At 43.3% G+C, this 19,215-nt stretch overlaps 1 protein-coding gene and 2 long non-coding RNA genes across 3 annotated transcripts in view; 2 read left to right on the top strand and 1 right to left on the bottom strand.

Moving 5' to 3' along the window:
* Positions 1-2,495, top strand: part of LOC310761629 — a 24,617-nt gene extending 22,122 nt beyond the window's left edge. Inside the window, exon 3 of the long non-coding RNA XR_014547599.1 lies at positions 1,494-2,495. This is a non-coding gene — a long non-coding RNA (uncharacterized lncRNA). The remainder of the gene's footprint in view (positions 1-1,493) is intronic.
* Positions 1,879-18,209, bottom strand: DPT (dermatopontin). The gene is made up of 4 exons (XM_083611757.1): positions 17,868-18,209; positions 11,136-11,261; positions 5,472-5,579; positions 1,879-3,766 (listed from the first exon to the last, which is right to left on the bottom strand). The coding sequence occupies exons 1-4, from the start codon at positions 18,164-18,166 to the stop codon at positions 3,691-3,693; spliced, it is 609 nt and encodes a 202-aa protein (XP_083467883.1). The 5' UTR covers positions 18,167-18,209; the 3' UTR covers positions 1,879-3,690.
* Positions 7,027-12,635, top strand: LOC310761643. The gene is made up of 2 exons (XR_014547622.1): positions 7,027-8,954; positions 12,185-12,635. It is a non-coding gene; the product is annotated as an uncharacterized lncRNA (long non-coding RNA).
* Positions 18,210-19,215: the final 1,006 nt, after the last annotated feature.

The following is a 19,215-nucleotide window of genomic DNA, read 5'->3' on the forward strand; positions in this document are numbered from 1 at the left end:
CCATTATCCTTGGTGGTTTGATCATAAACATCCAAAGAGTAAGCTGCTGTGTGCATAAGTAATTTCAGTTCTGCTTCAATTTCCAGTTTTAATGGTGGTGGAAATGGATGTGCATTAAAACAAAAGGCCGGGAGAAAAGGCATTAACTATAAATAGACACAAAAGGCAGAACAATCTGGTGTTCTATTCAACATTGCATTCATCAGAGTGCTTTGCCATTTTTTGTCCTTTGGACACATTGTATTGTGCATTGAATACCTCTGAAATTCTCCATCAAAAAATGGGACTTTTCTTTCACACGAGATCATGGTGGCCATTTTGGGTGCCACAATCTCACACACTCTCAGGTCGTGTTCTCACCTCAAAAAATTACTTTTGGGGTTGAGAGCACGGTACAGGCCATGTGACTCACCTGGGAGCACGTCCCAGAAGACACACAACCCAGTTTGGGCTCTGTAAAAGTTGGATGGTATGACATTGCAGGGACTGCCAACATGGTGCCCAGGGGCACTGTGGTCTCCTTGAGGTCTTCCCCTGGTGCCCATGAAGCCTCTGCCTCCTTAGGCATCATGAGGTGATGGATACCTTTCCCCCCTTGAACAGATCATAGACTTAGGGGAGGAAATGAGAAGAGTAAGTCTTTTTACCACTTCCTCTTTCAGCTCAATGAATTTTTCAGGACTCAGATTAATTCTACTGGTTCTGACTTTTACACAGATCCCTTGGGAAAGCATACTGTCTGTCTCGGGCAGAGGGCTGATCCAGAGGACTTGCTCAAAAATCCAAATGTGCTTAAAATTGTGCCACCACCCACAATCCCCAAAGACACATTAGCTTTGCATCTAGTTTGGCCATTATAAATTCTACATGAAGGCAGCAAAGCTGGGAATTACCCCCTGTCTGAAGCCTTGTGTATCTGCTTGATCCTGCCAGTCACTAGTAGGCCGGACTTGGCACCAGGGAGATTTCTATGTTCCTATGTTCCATATGTTCGAGTGACTTGGGACAACTCATGATGAAGAAAAAGAGCGGCGGATGCATACTTCCTGTGACTTTTAGGCTGCTGCAGTTGAGCATTACAATGGACAAGGCACAACTGTTTAAGGAGACAGAGAGGAGCCACATGCACGGCGAGCAGCAGGAGCTGGCAAGGGACTAGAGTGAGATAAAGTCTCTGAAGCAGGCTAGAACAAATCCATTGAGGCTCTTCTACAAACAAGGAAACGTTTGTGAACAAAGTGCAGGTCTTCAGCAGTATCATACTGAGTCATTTGCTCTTCACAGAGGCATCTGTAATCTTATCGCCTGCAAATTCATGCAGTCTCTCGTCTTTTCCAGAAATTTGTGCTTGTTCAGGGCATCGCTACTTAAAGAGAAAGTGTCCAACTCTTTTATTTGTTTATTTTAAATGAGGGACCCATTGTGTGAGGCACCATTGGGCCTACAGTGATACAAGGCCAGTTCTAACATGGCATTTCCATTTTCCTTTTCAGATAAAAGGAAGCAGCTCAGAGAGAAAGGGGTATCTTTGCTGCTCTTGGCTCTGGCCATGACAGCTTCTGGCTATGACCCCCACCCACCCCTGGTATGTCAAGTGAAGAGAACAAGTTATAATGCTTCCATCTGCCAGCAGTTATATTTCCTGTTGTCATTGACTGAAAACTGAATGTTGCTTCTTTCCCTAGAGTCCTTGAGAACACGATTGACTTATTTCTTGGCAACCAGCAAATGTAGAAACATACGGTAGTTGAGGGGCGGGAGAGAATGTTTTAAAGTTACTGCATCACCAAATTATTTTATTTTTTCAGTGGATTAGGATAACAATTGACAATGTGCTCGTAAATACCAGACATAATAAAGATATCCTAATACAGGCAATTGGAGTAAATTGCATAGTTTATTTCAACAGGGTTGTCTTTGGGTTCTTAAGTATCTCCCTTTTTTTATTTATTTAATCCTCTCCTGTGATAGAACAAATTGTCACTAGCTTCAGGGACATGGTCACACCTTTTAATGCCCAATAAAGTTATACCCCACATTTGACTTACATAGCACACAACATCAGGATGTCGTCAGTTTTACACAATCGTGTTCAGTCGCAAAACTGCAACTCTATATTCCCTTTTTAGTTAGAAGTTGGAGATCTGGTCTTATTTTATTCATCATGGGCCTCTGATTATTCAGGATGTCAAAGGAAACATTAAGAAAAACACAACTTGATACCGTTTCAAAGTTCACCTGAAATTTAGACATATTAATTGTAGAAGCGAGCGATCATATTTCAGGCAATGGTGTTGATAAGCAATCTCTGGCATCCTTCCTGTTAGGCGGGCTTGCTATATAACAGGTATGGAGAAACTTTGATCCTCCTGATATTGCTGAACTACAATTCCCATCAGCCCCAGAAAGCATGGCCAATGGCCAAGGATAAGGGGAGTTGTAGGTAAGCAACATCGGGGGGGGGGCAAGGGTTCCCCACAACAGATAATATGAATGTGATATATTTGCATGGGTTGCAAAATTGTGGCATAGAAAAAAATGCCTTTGCTATCCTCTAATTGTAGAGGCACTACATTAATCATGTTGTTTGGCACAGGGAGCAAGATATTTTTTTTTTGCAGAAATTGACAGGGTGGGGTCCTGAGTTGGATCAGGGGTAGGGAAGCTTCAGCCCTATATCACCACCACTGAATTCCCAGTCGAGATGAGGAGGGAACCTGAAATTCTTTTGTGGGGGGTGGGGGAGCTCCCATTTGCTCAGCTGCTTCGCCTCCCCAATACAAATTGTGGGCATGGAGGGCAATCCAAATACTGAAACTACAGCAGGGGACAGAGCGCTAAAGCCCCCTCCTGCCCCCCCACCAAGATCTCAATATGGATTGAGTTGCCACACTGCTTAGTTTGTGCAATAAGAAGCCTGCACTCCAAGCGAAGGGGCATGATTAACACCCTGTGTGGTTTGGATTGCTGCTCTGGGTTATTCTGAAGGAGGTATGTACACTGGTAGCATTTATTGGCAAATGATTAGCTCTGAAACATCAGCAAAGCACAATTTTGGGAGTTTTGGCGGTCCTTTTTTGTAAACTGACAACGGGGCGCAGTGGATACAAAGATGCCATGCAAAATCAAGATGCAGCTGTACAGGTGAGCTAGACAGCAAAGGAAATGGCTTCATCTAGGTTTATATCAGAAAGCATCTAAACAATGTAAAGTAGCTGTGAATAAAAAAAAAATCTAAAAAGTCAAGGGAATGGTCCAAAGTGTTGTCTAAAGGCACACACACACACAAGGCAGCTACCCATACTCTCAGGTCAGTGCTGGAAGAGACCCAGTGAAGGGCAGAAATACACACACTACACACTACAGTGTTAACATGGGTCCACTGCCGTTGCATCCACCAGGTATGTCGAAGGGCCAGGAAAGGGTGGAAGTGGAAGTACTCTGCACACATGCTCTGCAGAGATTATGTAAATCAACCCAGCCCATCTAATCCCTAATTAAGAGCCAAATGGATGTGCGTGTCTTGTAAAGTTGAGCTCAGTGTTCTTCGCAGCCCTCTTTGCAGAATAAGAGTCATTCTTACTCATCTGCAAAGAAACTGGTGTATGGTTGATATATTGCCTTTGCTATTTTTTTCTCCTTTCCCCTCTACCTTCATTCCCCCCTACCACCCCACCCCCAGAAGCATATTCACTTCTTCTTAAAATTGTCAAACTGGCAGTCAAAATCCGTCATCCTGCAGATAATAAACTTCCACTGGCGATCCCTGCAAGGGAAAAGATAGAGGAAACAAGTGTTTAGGTGATGACCAAGACAGAACATTGCAACAGAGCAAGGCTTCTGGTTGGGCTTCTGTTTTTGTTTTGCGATCTGTCAGGATGAACTTTGCTCGTTTCTTTCAACTTGATCATCTCTAGCTAAATGACTTAGGCCCAAAATATATAAAAGACTGCCTTCTTACCTACAGGGCTTCCTGGGAGTTGAGATCAGCAGAGGGGACCCTCTTGGTAGTTCCACCACCCTTGGAAGTTCAGAGGGTGTAGCCAGAGTATGGCCTTCTCTGTGGCAGCCCTTATGGTGTGGAATTCCCTCCCCACAGAGGTGTGTCTGGGTACTTCAATATACAGCTCTTGGCAAATGCTAAAGACGCACGTCTTTACTCTGACCTTGAGACCTGAGTTCTATGTTGTGGCTGTAATCTGTTTTAACTGCTTTTAATTCTGAATTTTGAATGTAACCTGCCCTGGGATCTGCTGCTGAAAGGCAGGTAATAATTTAATCATCACCATCTCATGATTTTGAACTATTGGAGGTGGAAACTTCAACAAAAATTGGGTGTTTGATCCTAAATGCCAGGATGGCCCATAAGGGAGGAACCTTAATTTGATGTTTAGGGTACTTCTAGACATAGCTTTCTCCAGGAAACAATGGGAGAGAGGATGCATTGCCATGAAGCAAACAGAAACAGATGTTTTGACGAGAGACACTGGGTATGTGGTGGACATTTCCCATAATTAAAAATGAACAGGGGAGAAGGCATCATTTTTGGCATTTTGTTTCAAATACAAAAATGCCTTAGTACAATGCAAGTCCTTTACTGCTCTCAATGAAATTTGACCCCATTTTCTCTGAATGTGAAAAAAGAAAAGAAAAACAGAAGGCGGGCAGAGTTTGCCTGGGAATGAATACTTCTGCCCTCAGCCAAAGGTGAAGCTGCAAATGTGGCCAGGCATTGCTAGGCCTACAATACAATTTCAGACCACATTCCCTTATGGGCCAGCTTCTGGGGGCCACATACAAGTGGTTAGGGCCAGAAGCATAAATTAGGCAGAGTAATGGATGTGTGGCCCCTACCTTTGTACAGTAGGGTGCATTCCAGAGACACTCAACAATCAAAGGTCTCTCCCCACTCCATTCCCACCTACTCACATCTCCCAATCCTCCTTCCAAACAAGCAAAAGAAGAATTATCACAATTCAAGGACAAACTGCAGCCTGGCAAAAGTACTCAAGGACAGCAGAGCTGGTGAGGGCTGTGGTTTTGAGAAGGGGGTTGGCTGGAGTCTATTGGGAGCCTAATAGGGTTCCTCAGAGGGTTACAATCAGCCCTTGAGCTGAAGTCTTCCACCCCTGCATTTAGGGTTCCTTGAGGAGGATAGCAGAGCAAGCATTGGAGGGGTTGGGGTACGGAAATTCCCCTATTGCTTTGATTGGTTAAGGGATAAGGAGGGGGTAGGATACAGAAGTCCCATACTGCTCAGATTGGGTAAGGGCTAGATTGCCACTCTGTCTCCAGCTCAGTGAATGCATGAAGAGGGATCATCATGGAACTTGGTTCTTCCATGTCCATAGTCCCTACCTCCCTTGGTCTATGTTGTACCTTCCACACCATTGTTTTTTGGGGGGGAAATATTACAATGTAACAAACCATTTCTTTGCAGCACAGGTTTCAAGAGAATTTCTGTATCTGACCTTTCCACACCGGAGAAAGTTGTGGCTGCTCCACGGATGTAATGATCATAGGTATACATCATCATGTCCATATCTTCCCCGTAGTGTTCTGGGTGTTCTGTTGTCAACCTTTTAAATAGGAGGTTTTGGGGGAAATCAAGTTATTTTCCTTCTCTAGAAAAAGTAATAACAGTTTTGTTTCAAATGTTATGACTTTGCTTTTGTCAGCCCACTGAAAAACCTGTTCACACATGTAACTTAACCTAGTGCATATCACGCCCACTTTGAACTGAAGTGCGGGTAGTTGCCCCACATCCTGTGATTTCATGTCTGCTCTTGACAAACACAGAGGGGCTGTGTTCAAAGTAGTATTAAGCAGATGGTTCTGTTGGAGCAAGGTCTTCTCCTAAGGTCCATTTTGTGTCTACTAAGTCCAGGGCCTTTGGTGTGGTAGCACCAGCCCTTTGGAATGCACTCCCAATGAACAGCAGGAAGGCACCTACAGTATTGGCATTTAGGCACCTGCTTGAAACGCACCCGATCCATCTATGGTCGATATATTAAGCTGATGGGTGACATTTTTTTTTAAATGGATGTAGATCTGTTATGGATACTATGCTGCTCACTGCCATGATTCCCACCCTCACCTTAATATTGGTAGTACATTTTTTTTCAAATAAACAAATAAATTAAAGCAATGTAAAGAGAGAGTGTTGTGTCTTGGTCAGTTCTTGTCTTCAGTACTTTTCATCTAGTTCTTGCTAGTTTCTTCAATGAAAAGAAAATGCTTCGGATGTGTGACACGTGATGTGCCATGCAGAGTCACTATGGCAACCTAGTCAGATGGGCAAAATAAAACAACAACAACAACATTGTCTGCATTTGTGCAGCATGTTGGTTTACCCATTCATGCTTCATCAAATACAGATGTCTTACTGCTACTCAGGGCAAAACAAAAAAAACTTTTCCTTCCAGTAGCACCTTAAAGACCAACTAAGTTAGTTCTTGGTATGAGCTTTCGTGTGCACGCATACTTCTTCAGATACACTGAAACAGAAGTTGCCAGATCCTTCTATATAGTGAGAAGGTGGGGAGGGGTATTACTCAGAAGGGTGGTGGGAATGGGTGATTGGCAGATAGCTGTGATGAGCCTGTTGACGACTCTTAACGACTGCAATAGGTCTTACAGGAAAAAGCAAGGGGTGAGAAGGTGAAAAATGGCTTTGTCATGTATAATGAGATAAGAATCCAATGTCTTTGTTCAGACCAGGTCTCTCCATAGTTTTAAGTTTGGTAATGAGTTGCAATTCAGCAGCTTCTCTTTCCAGTCTATTTCTGAAATTCCTTTGTAGTAATACAGCTACTTTGAGATCTTGTATAGAATGTCCTGGGAGATTGAAGTGTTCTCCTACTGGTTTCTCTGTCTTGTGATTCTTGATGTCCGATTTATGTCCATTTATTCTTTGGCGTAAGGTTTGGTCTGTTTGTCCAATTGACTATGGCAGACCAACACGGCTACCTATCTGTAACTGCTACTCAGGGCATTCTTAGAGACTGGCCCAGGGAGTAACCTGTTGTACTGGGCCTGAATTTGCTGTTCTTCCTCCTCTTTTACTTTTTAAGGGTTGCTGGCATCCTCGAAAATTCAGCCCCTGTGAGACCCCTCTCACCCTTTGCATGCTGGCTGGGGCTGATGGGAGTTGTAGTCCGCAAGGCACCATTTGGTCAAATGATTAAGGGAAATAGAAAATTTAGGCAACTTGCCCAAGTACACACAAGAAGCCTGTGTCAGAGTCAGGAATGGAAATGAGGAGAGCATAGTGTCTCACTTGGTTATTCTACTTCAGTGGAGTCTCTCTGTCTACAAGCCCTTAGCTATTTTCGGTGATTATAGACACACTGAAATTGCCCTATTTTTTATATAATTAAACATATATTCCACAACTTGGTTTTTCTGTTTAGTAGTTTACTATGTCATGTACATAGCAGATGTGGTTTAATTACAGATCATTTCCTGGCTCTTTTTTCTCATCTCCCCCGCCCCCGCCCTCAAAAGACCATTCAGTGCACTGTCTAAACATTGCCAGTAATAGAAGAACATTCTCTAACAAACACAAACAAGAACAACTGACTCTGAAATTCTGGAACGGCTCAAAATTCTTAAAAGAGAACTTATCTCCCATGCCTTATAGAGAGAGCAATGGTACTATGTAAGTTTCTCTCTTGCCATGTGGCGTGCATGTGTGGAAGATGGAAGGGAGATGTACAATTGCCTTTCAGGTTTCCTGCTATGTCTGTGTCATCTTCAAACACAAGAAACCTTGGAAGAGCTGTAGCTCATTGGTAGAGCATCTGCTTTGCATATGGAAAGTCCTTAGGAACCTGCTGGATCAGACCAATGGCTCACCTCATCCAGCACCCTATTCTCATAATAACCAACCAGGTGCAATCCCAGGCATTCCCAGGTAGGCAATGATGTATTTATGGGAAATGGGGCATTTGCTTGGGGCAGCAAATTTGAGGAGGTGGCATCTCATCACAGCATAGGAGAGAGAAGAGGCCCCAAGGTGCAGGTGGTCATTCCTCCTCCTTGCCCTGCAGCAGTATCAGCGCCATGGCAGCTCTCCTCAGGAGGAGGGAAGAAGGAGGAGAAAGCACCTCTCTCCCTGCTCCTCTTGAGGGGGACCCAGCTGCACATTGGCTCCTCCCAGGCCATTGTGTTGAAAATCACCAGAAGTGGCGAGAAGCCATGTTGAGGGCAACATGGGAAGGGTAGCACCCTTTCAGCAAGGCTTTCTCCTTGGAAGGAGGCATGAAGAAGAGCAAAAGAGACTTCCTCCATTCCCTTCTAGGGATACCAGCTGTATTCTGCAGTTGCGCCATTTTCCAGACACTGACATTGCCAGTGAAAGAGTCCATTAACATCAACACCTTTAACAAATGGCAAACTGTGTAGAGGAAACAGTTGCATCCGCTAGGGCCCATAATCCTGTAAGGTCTTGGTAAATGTGGTCATTGCTTGGAGAGGCAATGGTGAGTGAGAGCAGCTGTAGCACCAGCCAAACCTTTCTGGACCTCGGCAGCCCTGCTTGCTTGGAGCAGGGAAGTTATTATAAACAGCATTCCAAATGCTGTTTAACTTTCAGACTGCTTCAAGCTGAGGATTGAGATTTCCCTCCACTTATATACATTTACAGATAGATGCAACATCACAGTGACATCTGCAAAGAATTTGCTACTTCTCTATTTAACTTTCTTCTTTATTCCTTCCAGGCTAACGCTGGAAGTTATAACACAGCTGGCCTCTCATCACAGAACCATAAAATGTAGCTGATTGCTAGAGCCTTTCCCAGGGAAATACCTTACTTTGCCTTCCAAGATTATATTTTGATAGAGTAATAAAACTGTCCCATATAAAAGAACAAGACAACCACGTTCAGCACTAATGAGATCTCACAGGTTCCTAGTAAATGAAGGCTGGATTTCTGGAACAGTTGCCGGCAAGTAAGTCCCATAGATTTCATCAGGGCTTGCTTCTGAGTAGAGGTGCATAAGATTACACTTTAAAGCTGTAATCCTATGCACATTGATGTACAAATAATCCCTCTGAACTTCATGGGCTTAACAAATGCATAGGCTTGTGTCATAAAGAGGGTATGTTGTGATGAACCACCCTGAGATCTACGGATAAAAGGCAGTATACAAAATAATAATAATAATAATAATAATAATAATAATAATAATGAAATGCAAATAGCTGTTTGTGGGCAAGGTCAGACCATTAAGACACCAACCAACAGGATGCTGAGCACAAGGTTTGCTTGGTTTCATAAAATGACGCAGTACTGTAATAGTCAGTATGTAGACTCAGGGACTCTGCACAAATCCTGATTAAACACAGAAGTTGCGGGGCCAGTCTGTCTGCTCAAACACAAAGTGAGTACAGTGGTACCACGGGAGTCAAACACAATCTGTAAAGGAGGTCCGTTTGACTTCCAAAACGTTCGGAAACCAAGGTGCAGCTTCCAATTGGCTGCAGGGAGCTCCTGCACAAGGCGTCACAAGGCGTTCGTCAACCAAGGTCCGACTGTATCTAGTTTGTAAAATGGAAATACTAGGAGGAGGCTACACTTAACAAGGTTTTATAATAAAACGTATCTTTGCTGAAAAGTCTTAGGGGTAAATTCTGTGCACAGTGTAGGACATTGTGGAATTGGAGAAGACTCAGAAAAGGGCAAGCATGGGGTTGAAGCAACTCTCCCATGAGGAATGGCTACAATATTTGGAGTTCTTTAAGTTCAGAGAAAATGTGAGCAAAGGAGGGGATGGGAGAAGTATATAAACTGATGTGTAGGGTGGAGAAAGTGAACAGGGACGCATTTTTCTCCCATTCCCATAAAACTAGAACTCATGGATGTCCAATGAAGATGAACATCGGAAGGTTCAGGACAGATAAAGAACATAGTTCTTCACACACTGCATAGTTAAACTATGGAATTCACTAGTAGTGACAGCCACCAACTTGGATGGCTTTAAAAAGTGGATTGGACAACACCATTGACTGGGAATCAGAAATAGAGAACATATTGTTGCACTCAGCTCATGCTTACAGGGTTCCTACAGGCATCTGGTTGACCTCTGTGAGAAAAGGATGCTAGACTAATGGGCCATTGGCCCTGATCTAGCAGGCTCTGCTTATGTTCTCATGTGTAAAGATAGAGATGGATACCTAAGCACACACTCATGAGGATGCCAGAAGCAGGGAGGTGGTGCTTCAGATATGAACAGCATCCGAAGCTGCCAGGCAAGAGCCTTCAATTGACATGGCAAATCGATGCTCCAAGATTACAACTGAATTGGATGATACAGTAGCGTGACTTGTCCCACTGAGGCACAAAACCAGTTCCTTCATAAATGTAAGCAAAGGCCTTAATGATGACCTTCGCTAGTAAAGCAGAAAGCACCTCCTTCACAAGGCAGACTTTTGGCAGGGCCGTTGCTTCACGCACAGGTGCAGAACATCAGCCGACACTTGGAAGGATGTTTGAAGATTTTATGAAGGGAAATCCAAGATTACTTTCCCTCCTATCTGCAAGGCAATTTTTATTCTGGACTTGTATGCATTGTTGTTGCATGTAGGTCAGCAGCTGGCCCACTAAAAGGCAAGTAAACATCTTGTGCACATCTAATTGAAAACTTCACTTCCTTTGTAGTTCTGTTTGTCTATGATACTTTGAATCACCTTTGGTCAGTCCATTTAAGGAAGCAATTTGCCAGTGCTCATCTTATGTGCACAGACAAAATCATCCTGGTTTCTAATTTGGACAGCTATATCAACAACCCAGTCGCTCAGCTTGTGATACATCAAATTACCCTGTTTTGTTCTATATTAAAGCTCAGTTTGTACTAGAAACTGTTTTTTTTTGTATTACAGTTCCAGCCCTCTGGGGTCAACCAACTGAAATCAGACAGGCACATAGTATTTGATGCTTAGGTACCTACTGAAGGCATTTTTATTTAAGAAGGCTTTCTCTGAGGAATCATTTATACAATCATTTACAAAATATTAATTGTACATCTCTGGAAAGGTTTTATTGCTTTCAGAGTTTAAGGGAATGATCTTGGGTTGTTTTTTTAGAAATGCTCTCAATGCATTAAAAACCCAGTGCACTTTTGTGAACTCACCAACATGAATATGGACATCTCCGGCTGTAGCGGCAGCAATAGAATTGCCACTCTCGATCAAGCACCGACGGAAAGTATTGGCTCTGGAATCCTGCCACCAACCCATTATTTGAGCATGTTTGATACCTGAAGAGAAAAAGGATAATGAAAATAAGTTGTACTACTAGTAGTAGCAGTTTTGTTGTTGTTGTTGTTATAAACATGCCTGTAAATACTTTCTTGCAGAGTACTGGAATCTAGCAACTAGGGATGAGCAAATATGACTATTTTTGTATTTCTTGGTTTCTAATTTTCCAATATTATTGTTGTGAGTTTGAAGAGTTGGTCTGCATGGTGCCTGAGTCCCTTCTAACTCCCGAAGTCCTGATTCCAGCAAGGATTGAAATCTAAATGGAGGATTCCATTGATGAACTAGTCAGGCAAGTTCTTGTGTGAGAGAATGGGCATAGTTGTCACCTAAGGACCACCATTAATGTAGCAAAAGAAGTGATGGTGCCCTGTGGGCAAATGAGCGAGCCTCTCCCTCTCCTCACCTGGCTGCTACTTAGAAGGACAATAGCCAGAGTCCTGGGGCTTCAGCTAGAAGCAGGTAGAAGCCAGACAGTGGGAGACATGCTTGATTTCTGTTTGATTCCAAACCTGTGACTATCAGAAAGTGTAAATGCTGTGAGCCCTTCCATCTTAGGCTCAGGTTGTATATATGAGTAAATAAACCACATATCCTAAAGACACCACAGTCCCCGCTGTCTCTCTTTCCAAGGAAATGGAACCCTAGGTGAGTGCTTGGAACCCCTGGACTCTTGCACCACTCAGAGACTGGGTTGACATGCAACCCATGTCATTCCATTTTCCACATCAGTTTGCAACTTTTAAAAAAGTCCTCATGAAAATTCATCAATATTTTAGTGCAAATTTCTCCTAATAGTCACCTTTTGTGTGCAAATTTGCCTCACAAACACATTTTTGTAAAGCGATTTCCCCATATGTATTGCATTTTTTGTATGGTATTCTCACTAACCTATGCATTTATATACACACTTCTTTGCTAGCAAACGACATTGCAAAATATGGAGAAGCAACCCAGACTCTATCACTGGCTTCCCTTTGCCCAGCCCTGAAAGGACTACCAAGCTTTGGTAGTTGCAGCTGACATTTTGTGATGGGAAGACCAACCCTCCTGAGTACACGGGACATTGGTGACTCCCCAACAGCGCCAGCCCTTGAAGCTTAACTTTTTCTGATGTTTTAAATGGTCTCATACCTGTAGCTGTATGCCTGCCCAAAAACTGTGCTCCTCAGATAGGGCACCGCTGTGCATGCCACAAGGTTCCTCTTAGTTTGTACCAGAAACCAACCCTCCAGAGTCAATTACCAGCTGAAATCAGACAAGCTCCTGGTGCCTTGAAGGTTAAATATATTTTTGTTTAAGAAGGCTTTCCCATAAGCTATTTGTTTTATGGATTGCTAACTGCATATCTTATAAACGGTTTTGTCTTTGCAGTCTATCTTTTGTATTTCATTTTAACTTATTGTACATCGCTTTGATAGCTTGTAGCTATGAAATAGTTTATAAATCAGCAGAATCAATAACGTAATAATAGTTCATAATGATGATTCTCCTTCCATTGTGATAGTCTACCATACATGCACTAAGAAAATTATCTGCAGTCTCTAGGGGCTGCTGGCAAAGGTGTAAATTCTTCCAAAAGTGAAATGCTGCTGTAGACTAGGAATAAGTGCTTTTTAAAGATCTATTTGCCTGTCGTGGAAACCAAATCTATTAGCACTTCTAATAGTGTCACCACTGTGTGGCAGTTATTTCGCTGGCACTATTTCACAGAAATCCCTGTGTTCCGTTTTTCAAAACAGCCGATAAACTAGGGCTGCTTTGCTCAGCTATTACCATAAAAGCCATGCAGTTCTTTCAAGATGATTGTTTCATGTGCTTTTCTTTCTCAAGCGCTGATACGGTTACTGTGTCATATCACCATCAAATAGTAGTTGGGGCTAATGGCTTCATCTATCACTTCACAGTCACCAGTGCCACCATCAAGGAAGTTTTTTGCTTTGTTTTTAAAATCATTAAACGGTACAAAGGTGGGGTGAGGTGCTAATACTAGGTAAAACTGCCACGTAAGGATTTCAGTTTCAGCTTGGATAAATAAAGCCAGACATTCCAAAGGAACATGACCTCAAATGGCTCTATAGCCTTGAATTGTTAACCAGTCATTTTCCCCTTACACTGACTTTCGACTTTGTCAGCAAAAAGGGGTGAACGAAGACAGTTGCATTTGGATATGGTCTTGTTTTTTAAAAAAATAAGGTCTCTGTTATAGAATAAATATTCAAAAATGCACACATATCTAAATATATGAAATGTGTCTGCAATAGTATGGGAGAGCAATCCTGAAGCCATTTTGATTCTCCCAATGACCTCAAATATAATAATAATAATAATAATAATAATAATAATAATAATAATAATAATTTATTATTTGTACCCCGCACATCTGGCTGGGTTTCCCCAGCCACTCTGGGCGGCTTCCAACAAAGATGAAAAATACACTAAAATGTCACATATTAAAAACTTCCCTGAACAGGGCTGCCTTCAGATGTCTTCTGAATGTCAGGTAGTTGTTTATCGCTTTGACATCTGATGGGAGGGCGTTCCACAGGGCGGGCGCCACTACCGAGAAGGCCCTCTGCCTGGTTCCCTGTAACTTGGCCTCTCGCAATGAGGGAACCGCCAGAAGGCCCTCAGAGCTGGACCTCAGTGTCCGGGCAGAATATTCCTCTGTAGTAAGGGAGGCAAATGAGGAAAGCCTTCCCATTGTCTTTTTGCTTGCAAATCCTGTCTTAAGGGCGTATTTGTGTATGAATAGGGTGAGCCTGTGACCCGGATTCAGGACCTAAAGTATTAACCATCACAAAAGAATGGCCAGACTGCCCAGGTAATGCAATTAGTGACCATTATCAGGTATCCTGGCAAACAGGATTTCTGCTGTAGACCGCCTCCCTCTGTGATGTTTTGGGGGGTGGCCTTGGGCTACAGGGTGGGCAGTTTCAAAAATCTATATAAGGGCTTGCACACCATTGTTCACGGTTCCCCTCCCTCCTGCATGTGGTGAGTGGGGACCCTATTGCAACAGTTCCTTTAATAAAGACCAGGCTTACTAGCCACTTTGCTTCTCAGTATACTCTGGTTGGCCTCTGTTATTTTCTCCTACCAATGGGGAACCCACTTAAGGACTCTATACGGGCTCCGGAATACCCCATAAGGGAAAGGGAGCCTTTTTTTTTCTTATAGCAGTTTTCAAAGACCAAAGGAAGCTGTCTTACACTCTGGCAGACCCATCGGTCAATCTGGTTCAGTACAGCCTAGAATCACATAGGCTTGCTAGGGACAATTGTCAAGGGACAATCCCTAGCTCTACCTGAAAATGCCAGTGACTGAACCTGGGACCTTCTGCTTACCAATGAGCTGCATCCCTTCTCCAGTTTGTAATGAGTTTGCCCAGGCTCCAGCACTCCTTGCCCCATACTAGCCTTCCTGAGTGCCAAGCCCTTTCTCCTCACCCCCACAACTACTTTTGTGCAGGGTGTGTGTCCCCAGTTCACAGCTTCCTTCAGAAACTGCAGTTCTCAGGATTCTCTGGGGGAAGCCATGTGCTTTAAATGTCTGGAGTGGATGCGACCTAATTTTATGATGGTGTGCTGGAACATCTTATGTTATCGCCAGCTGCATAGGTAGAAGCAAGCAGTGCTTTTTAAAAGAGTAGAAGGCAGTACGGTAGACCTGTTACTGCTTGTGGCTACACACTCTTGTGTACCGCTGTCACCACTAGTAAAACTGCCTCTGCAAGTTTTAGCAGCATTACCAAAATTATCGTCATTTGTGGCCCCAGTCACAGGGAAAGTGTGGTGGAGTAGAGGGAGAGCTAGGCTAGCAAGTGGGAGAACTCAGGCTCATGAAGCTGTCCCAGCTCTTTCTTAGCCTAGCCTTGTTGGCTATTTGCAGTTTAGTTGCGCTGCAGAAAGCTTGCTGGGGAGACCACGCATTACAAGGAACTCAAAAATAACAAGGTTTTAATAACAAAAACAAAAACTCCTTTTACACTAAATACATCAAGAAGCATGACCCAACCACCAACCCATCCCCCAGGGTACTGAGAGAGCTAGGTGCTGCTCTTTATATACTATACCCAATTGCTGACACAGCTTAACTAACACAACTTAGCAGCACCTGCTATACTGTTTCACAGCTGTAAAACTGGGACAAGTTATTTGCTCTGGCCCTTAAAGACATACATATCTTGTGGAACAATAATGAACCTTCAAATTTAAAGAGACCATTCAACAAGCCTAGCCTTCCTCACAGGGTCGTTGTGAGGATAAAATGGCACAAAGATATATTACTTCCTAAACCCAGGCCTTGAGAAAAGGGTGGGAAATAAATGTACATCCTTTGGTATGATGAGTCATCTAGGCCTGTTTTATTTCATAGACTCCATCAGCATTTCTAGGCAAAATATTAGCTAACGATAGCATACATGGGGAAAAAATGGCCATTTGTATTTCCAAACCAGAGTGTTAAGAGGTCAGTGTTAATGCTTTCTTAATATGCATATTTTTTTCCAGATTTAGATGCTTTTTCTTATTTCCATTTCGCCTTTAAAGACATAACTCCAGACCATCTCTTCCTTTCTTTTTTAGCAAAGAAACTGGCAGGTCTCCCTCTCCTATCTTGTGCCAAATAAGCACATTCTGTGTGAGCAAAGTGAAGAAGAAAAATATATGCAATGATGAGCAATACAGTTAAAAGATGTGAAAATGTTTTGTTGAGTTCAGTTAACATTTTCATGTTTAACACAAAGTGCCAAAGGCTCCTAGGGGAGGTGGGGTGGTGAGAGATTATGCCCTCTTGTTCAGTTTTCTTTTTTGGCTTTAGGATATTGAGGGAAAGTTGTGGTGCCGTTTTAGTACAAACACAAATTTTAAAGGCAGTAAGGTAAAAATGAGATTGCAACCAACTTAACACCTTAGTAAGAAGAACTTACTACTGGGGGAATGGGGAGAGGAAAGGTTACTTGACCACAAGTCAAAGGACAAGATAATTCTTCCATCTATAGTTTCATTTAAACAAATATATATATATATATATATATATATAATCATAAGCAAGGAAATGAGGCAGCGCATTTAACACCGAACCATTAGAAGACATGTTTAGATATATCCTGCCTAGAAATATTTAGTGCACAGTATGTGTGACAGAATGTTCTGCACACATAATATGAAGAGAAACTGAGAACTCGGACTACATAAAATATCCCCTCCCTATCTTTTGAGGTGGACTTTTAATCATTCTTAACTGAATAGGAACAGGAGTCTTTCATTGCAAAATTCATCCAGCACTGGGCAGATCTCTCAAATCATTAAAATGTTGGCGGGAGATCAACAGCACTTTCTTCAGAGAGCTGAACATATTCTAATAGAGCTATCATTGCTCATGTACAGTCATTGCTCTCCCCCCTCTTGCCCCACATGGAATATTTCTCTAGTCAAATAGATTTTGCAAGGTTTCCTGGCGCTGTTAAAATCTGCTTCGCTAGAACAGAATATGATAGCCCTGCCAAGCAAAAATTCTTCTCATTACAAACAACAACAAGAACTATTATCCATCTAACTCCAGCCAATGTTGCTGAACCGGTGGACAAAAGTACAATGCTTGCAAGACAAGGAGGGAGACAAATCAAGGAGCATTCACAATGTGGAGGAAGCAAGGAATGGAACAGTACGAATGGGAGCCATTGTGGTGTTGTGATTAGAGTGTTGGACCAGGACCAGGTGGTGAACCTTTTAGAGACCGAGTGCCCAAACCCCAACCCAAAACCCACTTATTTCTCGCAAAGTGCCAACACAAAGTGCCATGAGTTGTTTAGCTTTTGCGGTGTGTATGTGTTCGTCAAGGCTTGTTGAGCTTTCTTGAGGGGAATGCCGAGAGGCAGCCACCAAACTAACACAGAGGAAGCCAATTGACAACAGGCAATAGTCTCCCGTCCAATCACCACAGACAATCTCCAGCTCGCACAAGCAACAAATAACCCATTTCCAGCTTGCAGTGGCATGGGGGGGCCCCCAAGGAACTCTAGTGAGAGTTTCTGCCCACAGTGGACTGGGGGAGACAGCTGCCCACTTTGTCAACCCCCAGCAACGGCGCGGATGGACCGATGGCACACGTGCCCACAGAGAGGGCTCTGAGTGCCCACTCTGGCATGCGTGCCCTAGGTTTGCAAACACTGGACTAAGATCTGGGAGACCAGGATTCCAATCCCCACTCAGCCATGAAGTTCGCTGGGTGACCTTGGTCCAGTCACTGCCTTTCAGCTTAACCCGCCTCATGGGGTTGTTATGAGGGGATGGGAAGTGCCAAAAATGCCACCTGGAGCTCCTTGGAGTAAAGGTGGGATATAAAGCCAATAAATACATGAAGTTGTGACTGCCTCATCTATGGAAATACATAGCAGAATCATCACTGCAGCTTGTTGGGTTGTTCACACTGGCTTAAGCAGAGCGTTAATTCCTTAATTAATTTGTTTTAGTACCACATGCATTGCTATCTGTTAAACATCGCATCAGCCTGGCGCTGAGTAACATGGGTTTCGCACACACACTCTCTCTCTCACAAACACAATGGCAGCTCCTAAAGAAAGTTTAAGCTTGGTGTCCTACCATTCCAATCCAGCTCTGTTGATCTCTTCCCACCAGCACTCTGAGGGCTCTCCCAAGGTGTGAGGGGTAGGCATGCAGGCATAGTTCCACAGTCTGTCAGAGCCTTCCTTTTTGCTGAAAGTACTCCTCACGGCCACTATCACTTGGCCATGAGGACACTGGAAATTGAAAGCCTGCCGGTACACATTGACCCATCCGTCGCTGCCCCTGTAGTCACTATACGGGTCATAATAGTCCATGTATTGGCCCCAGGCCACCGTGAGCAGCGGCAGGACCATGCAGAGGAGAGCGAGGTCCATGTTGCTTGTGTTTCTGGCTGTAAAGTGTCCTGCTGGTTTGTTGTGCTGGCTTTTTTTTTTTTAGCATCACGTCAAACATTTGGATTCCAGATGTGGAATATCTAGCTCCAAACGCAATGTGTCACCGTTTAGCGGAGCTTCTCTGGGCGAAAGACTTGGCCGCAGACACATTCAATTAGTTTTAAGGTGGAACTTTATGAGCACATTAATTCCTGACATCGTCTGAGCTGGGATTTCCTAGGACTATAAACCAGTTGCAATCCCAAGGGCTCCCATATAAAAAGAGGTGAGTGTTATATATCACAGATGTTCATACAGTAGCTGGAGATGGGGACAGGAGGGGGGGAGAAAACCTTTTCCATTTGAAAGCACATCTACTGCTGCAGGCAATCGTGATTTGGCAAAAAGCTGGAATTCCAGGAATCACAATGAAATAACTTCAGGTTGCAATATTCCACCCCTAGCCTCTGTTTGGCTTGGGGAGGGGGGGAACAACATTCTTTTTTATTGGAGAAAAATATTCCTTCATAGATTAAAAAATACAGTCTTGGATCCAAGTATGTACCTATGCAACTGTTGCACTGTAAGCTTGCTGCCCTGTGATAAAATCAACAGATCATTGGGGAGGCGGGAAAGGATAAAACGTGCAACTCTTGTGGAACAGTTGAGGGCCCCTCCAGACACCTTTTAAATTAGCCAGTCATAGTTATTTGTGCTCATGATGGTTATACGCCATCTCGTTTTCCATGCTGTTTGCACCTGCAAAGGTCTCCGGGCAGATATTAGGCTTCATTTCCAATCATTTCATGTCCCATAATTTTGTCCTGAAATCCTCCTCACGCAGAACAGTTAGTGTTAAAGCACAAGTGTGGAAATGGAGGCAAAGAATGAAAAACATCTGAGGCTGCCCTTGCTGCAAAATTGGTTTCACACCATGATTAATAATAATAATAAACAAACTTACCTGCTTTACTTGCCTTCTTCAGCCTCCAGCTTCCTAGTTTCAACTCCTCCCATGTGTCTCCTCTTTGGTCAGTTGAATGAGCCTG

This window comes from Podarcis filfolensis (assembly GCF_964270895.1).
Source record: "Podarcis filfolensis genome assembly, chromosome: 4".
Taxonomy (NCBI): Eukaryota; Metazoa; Chordata; class Lepidosauria; order Squamata; family Lacertidae; genus Podarcis; species Podarcis filfolensis.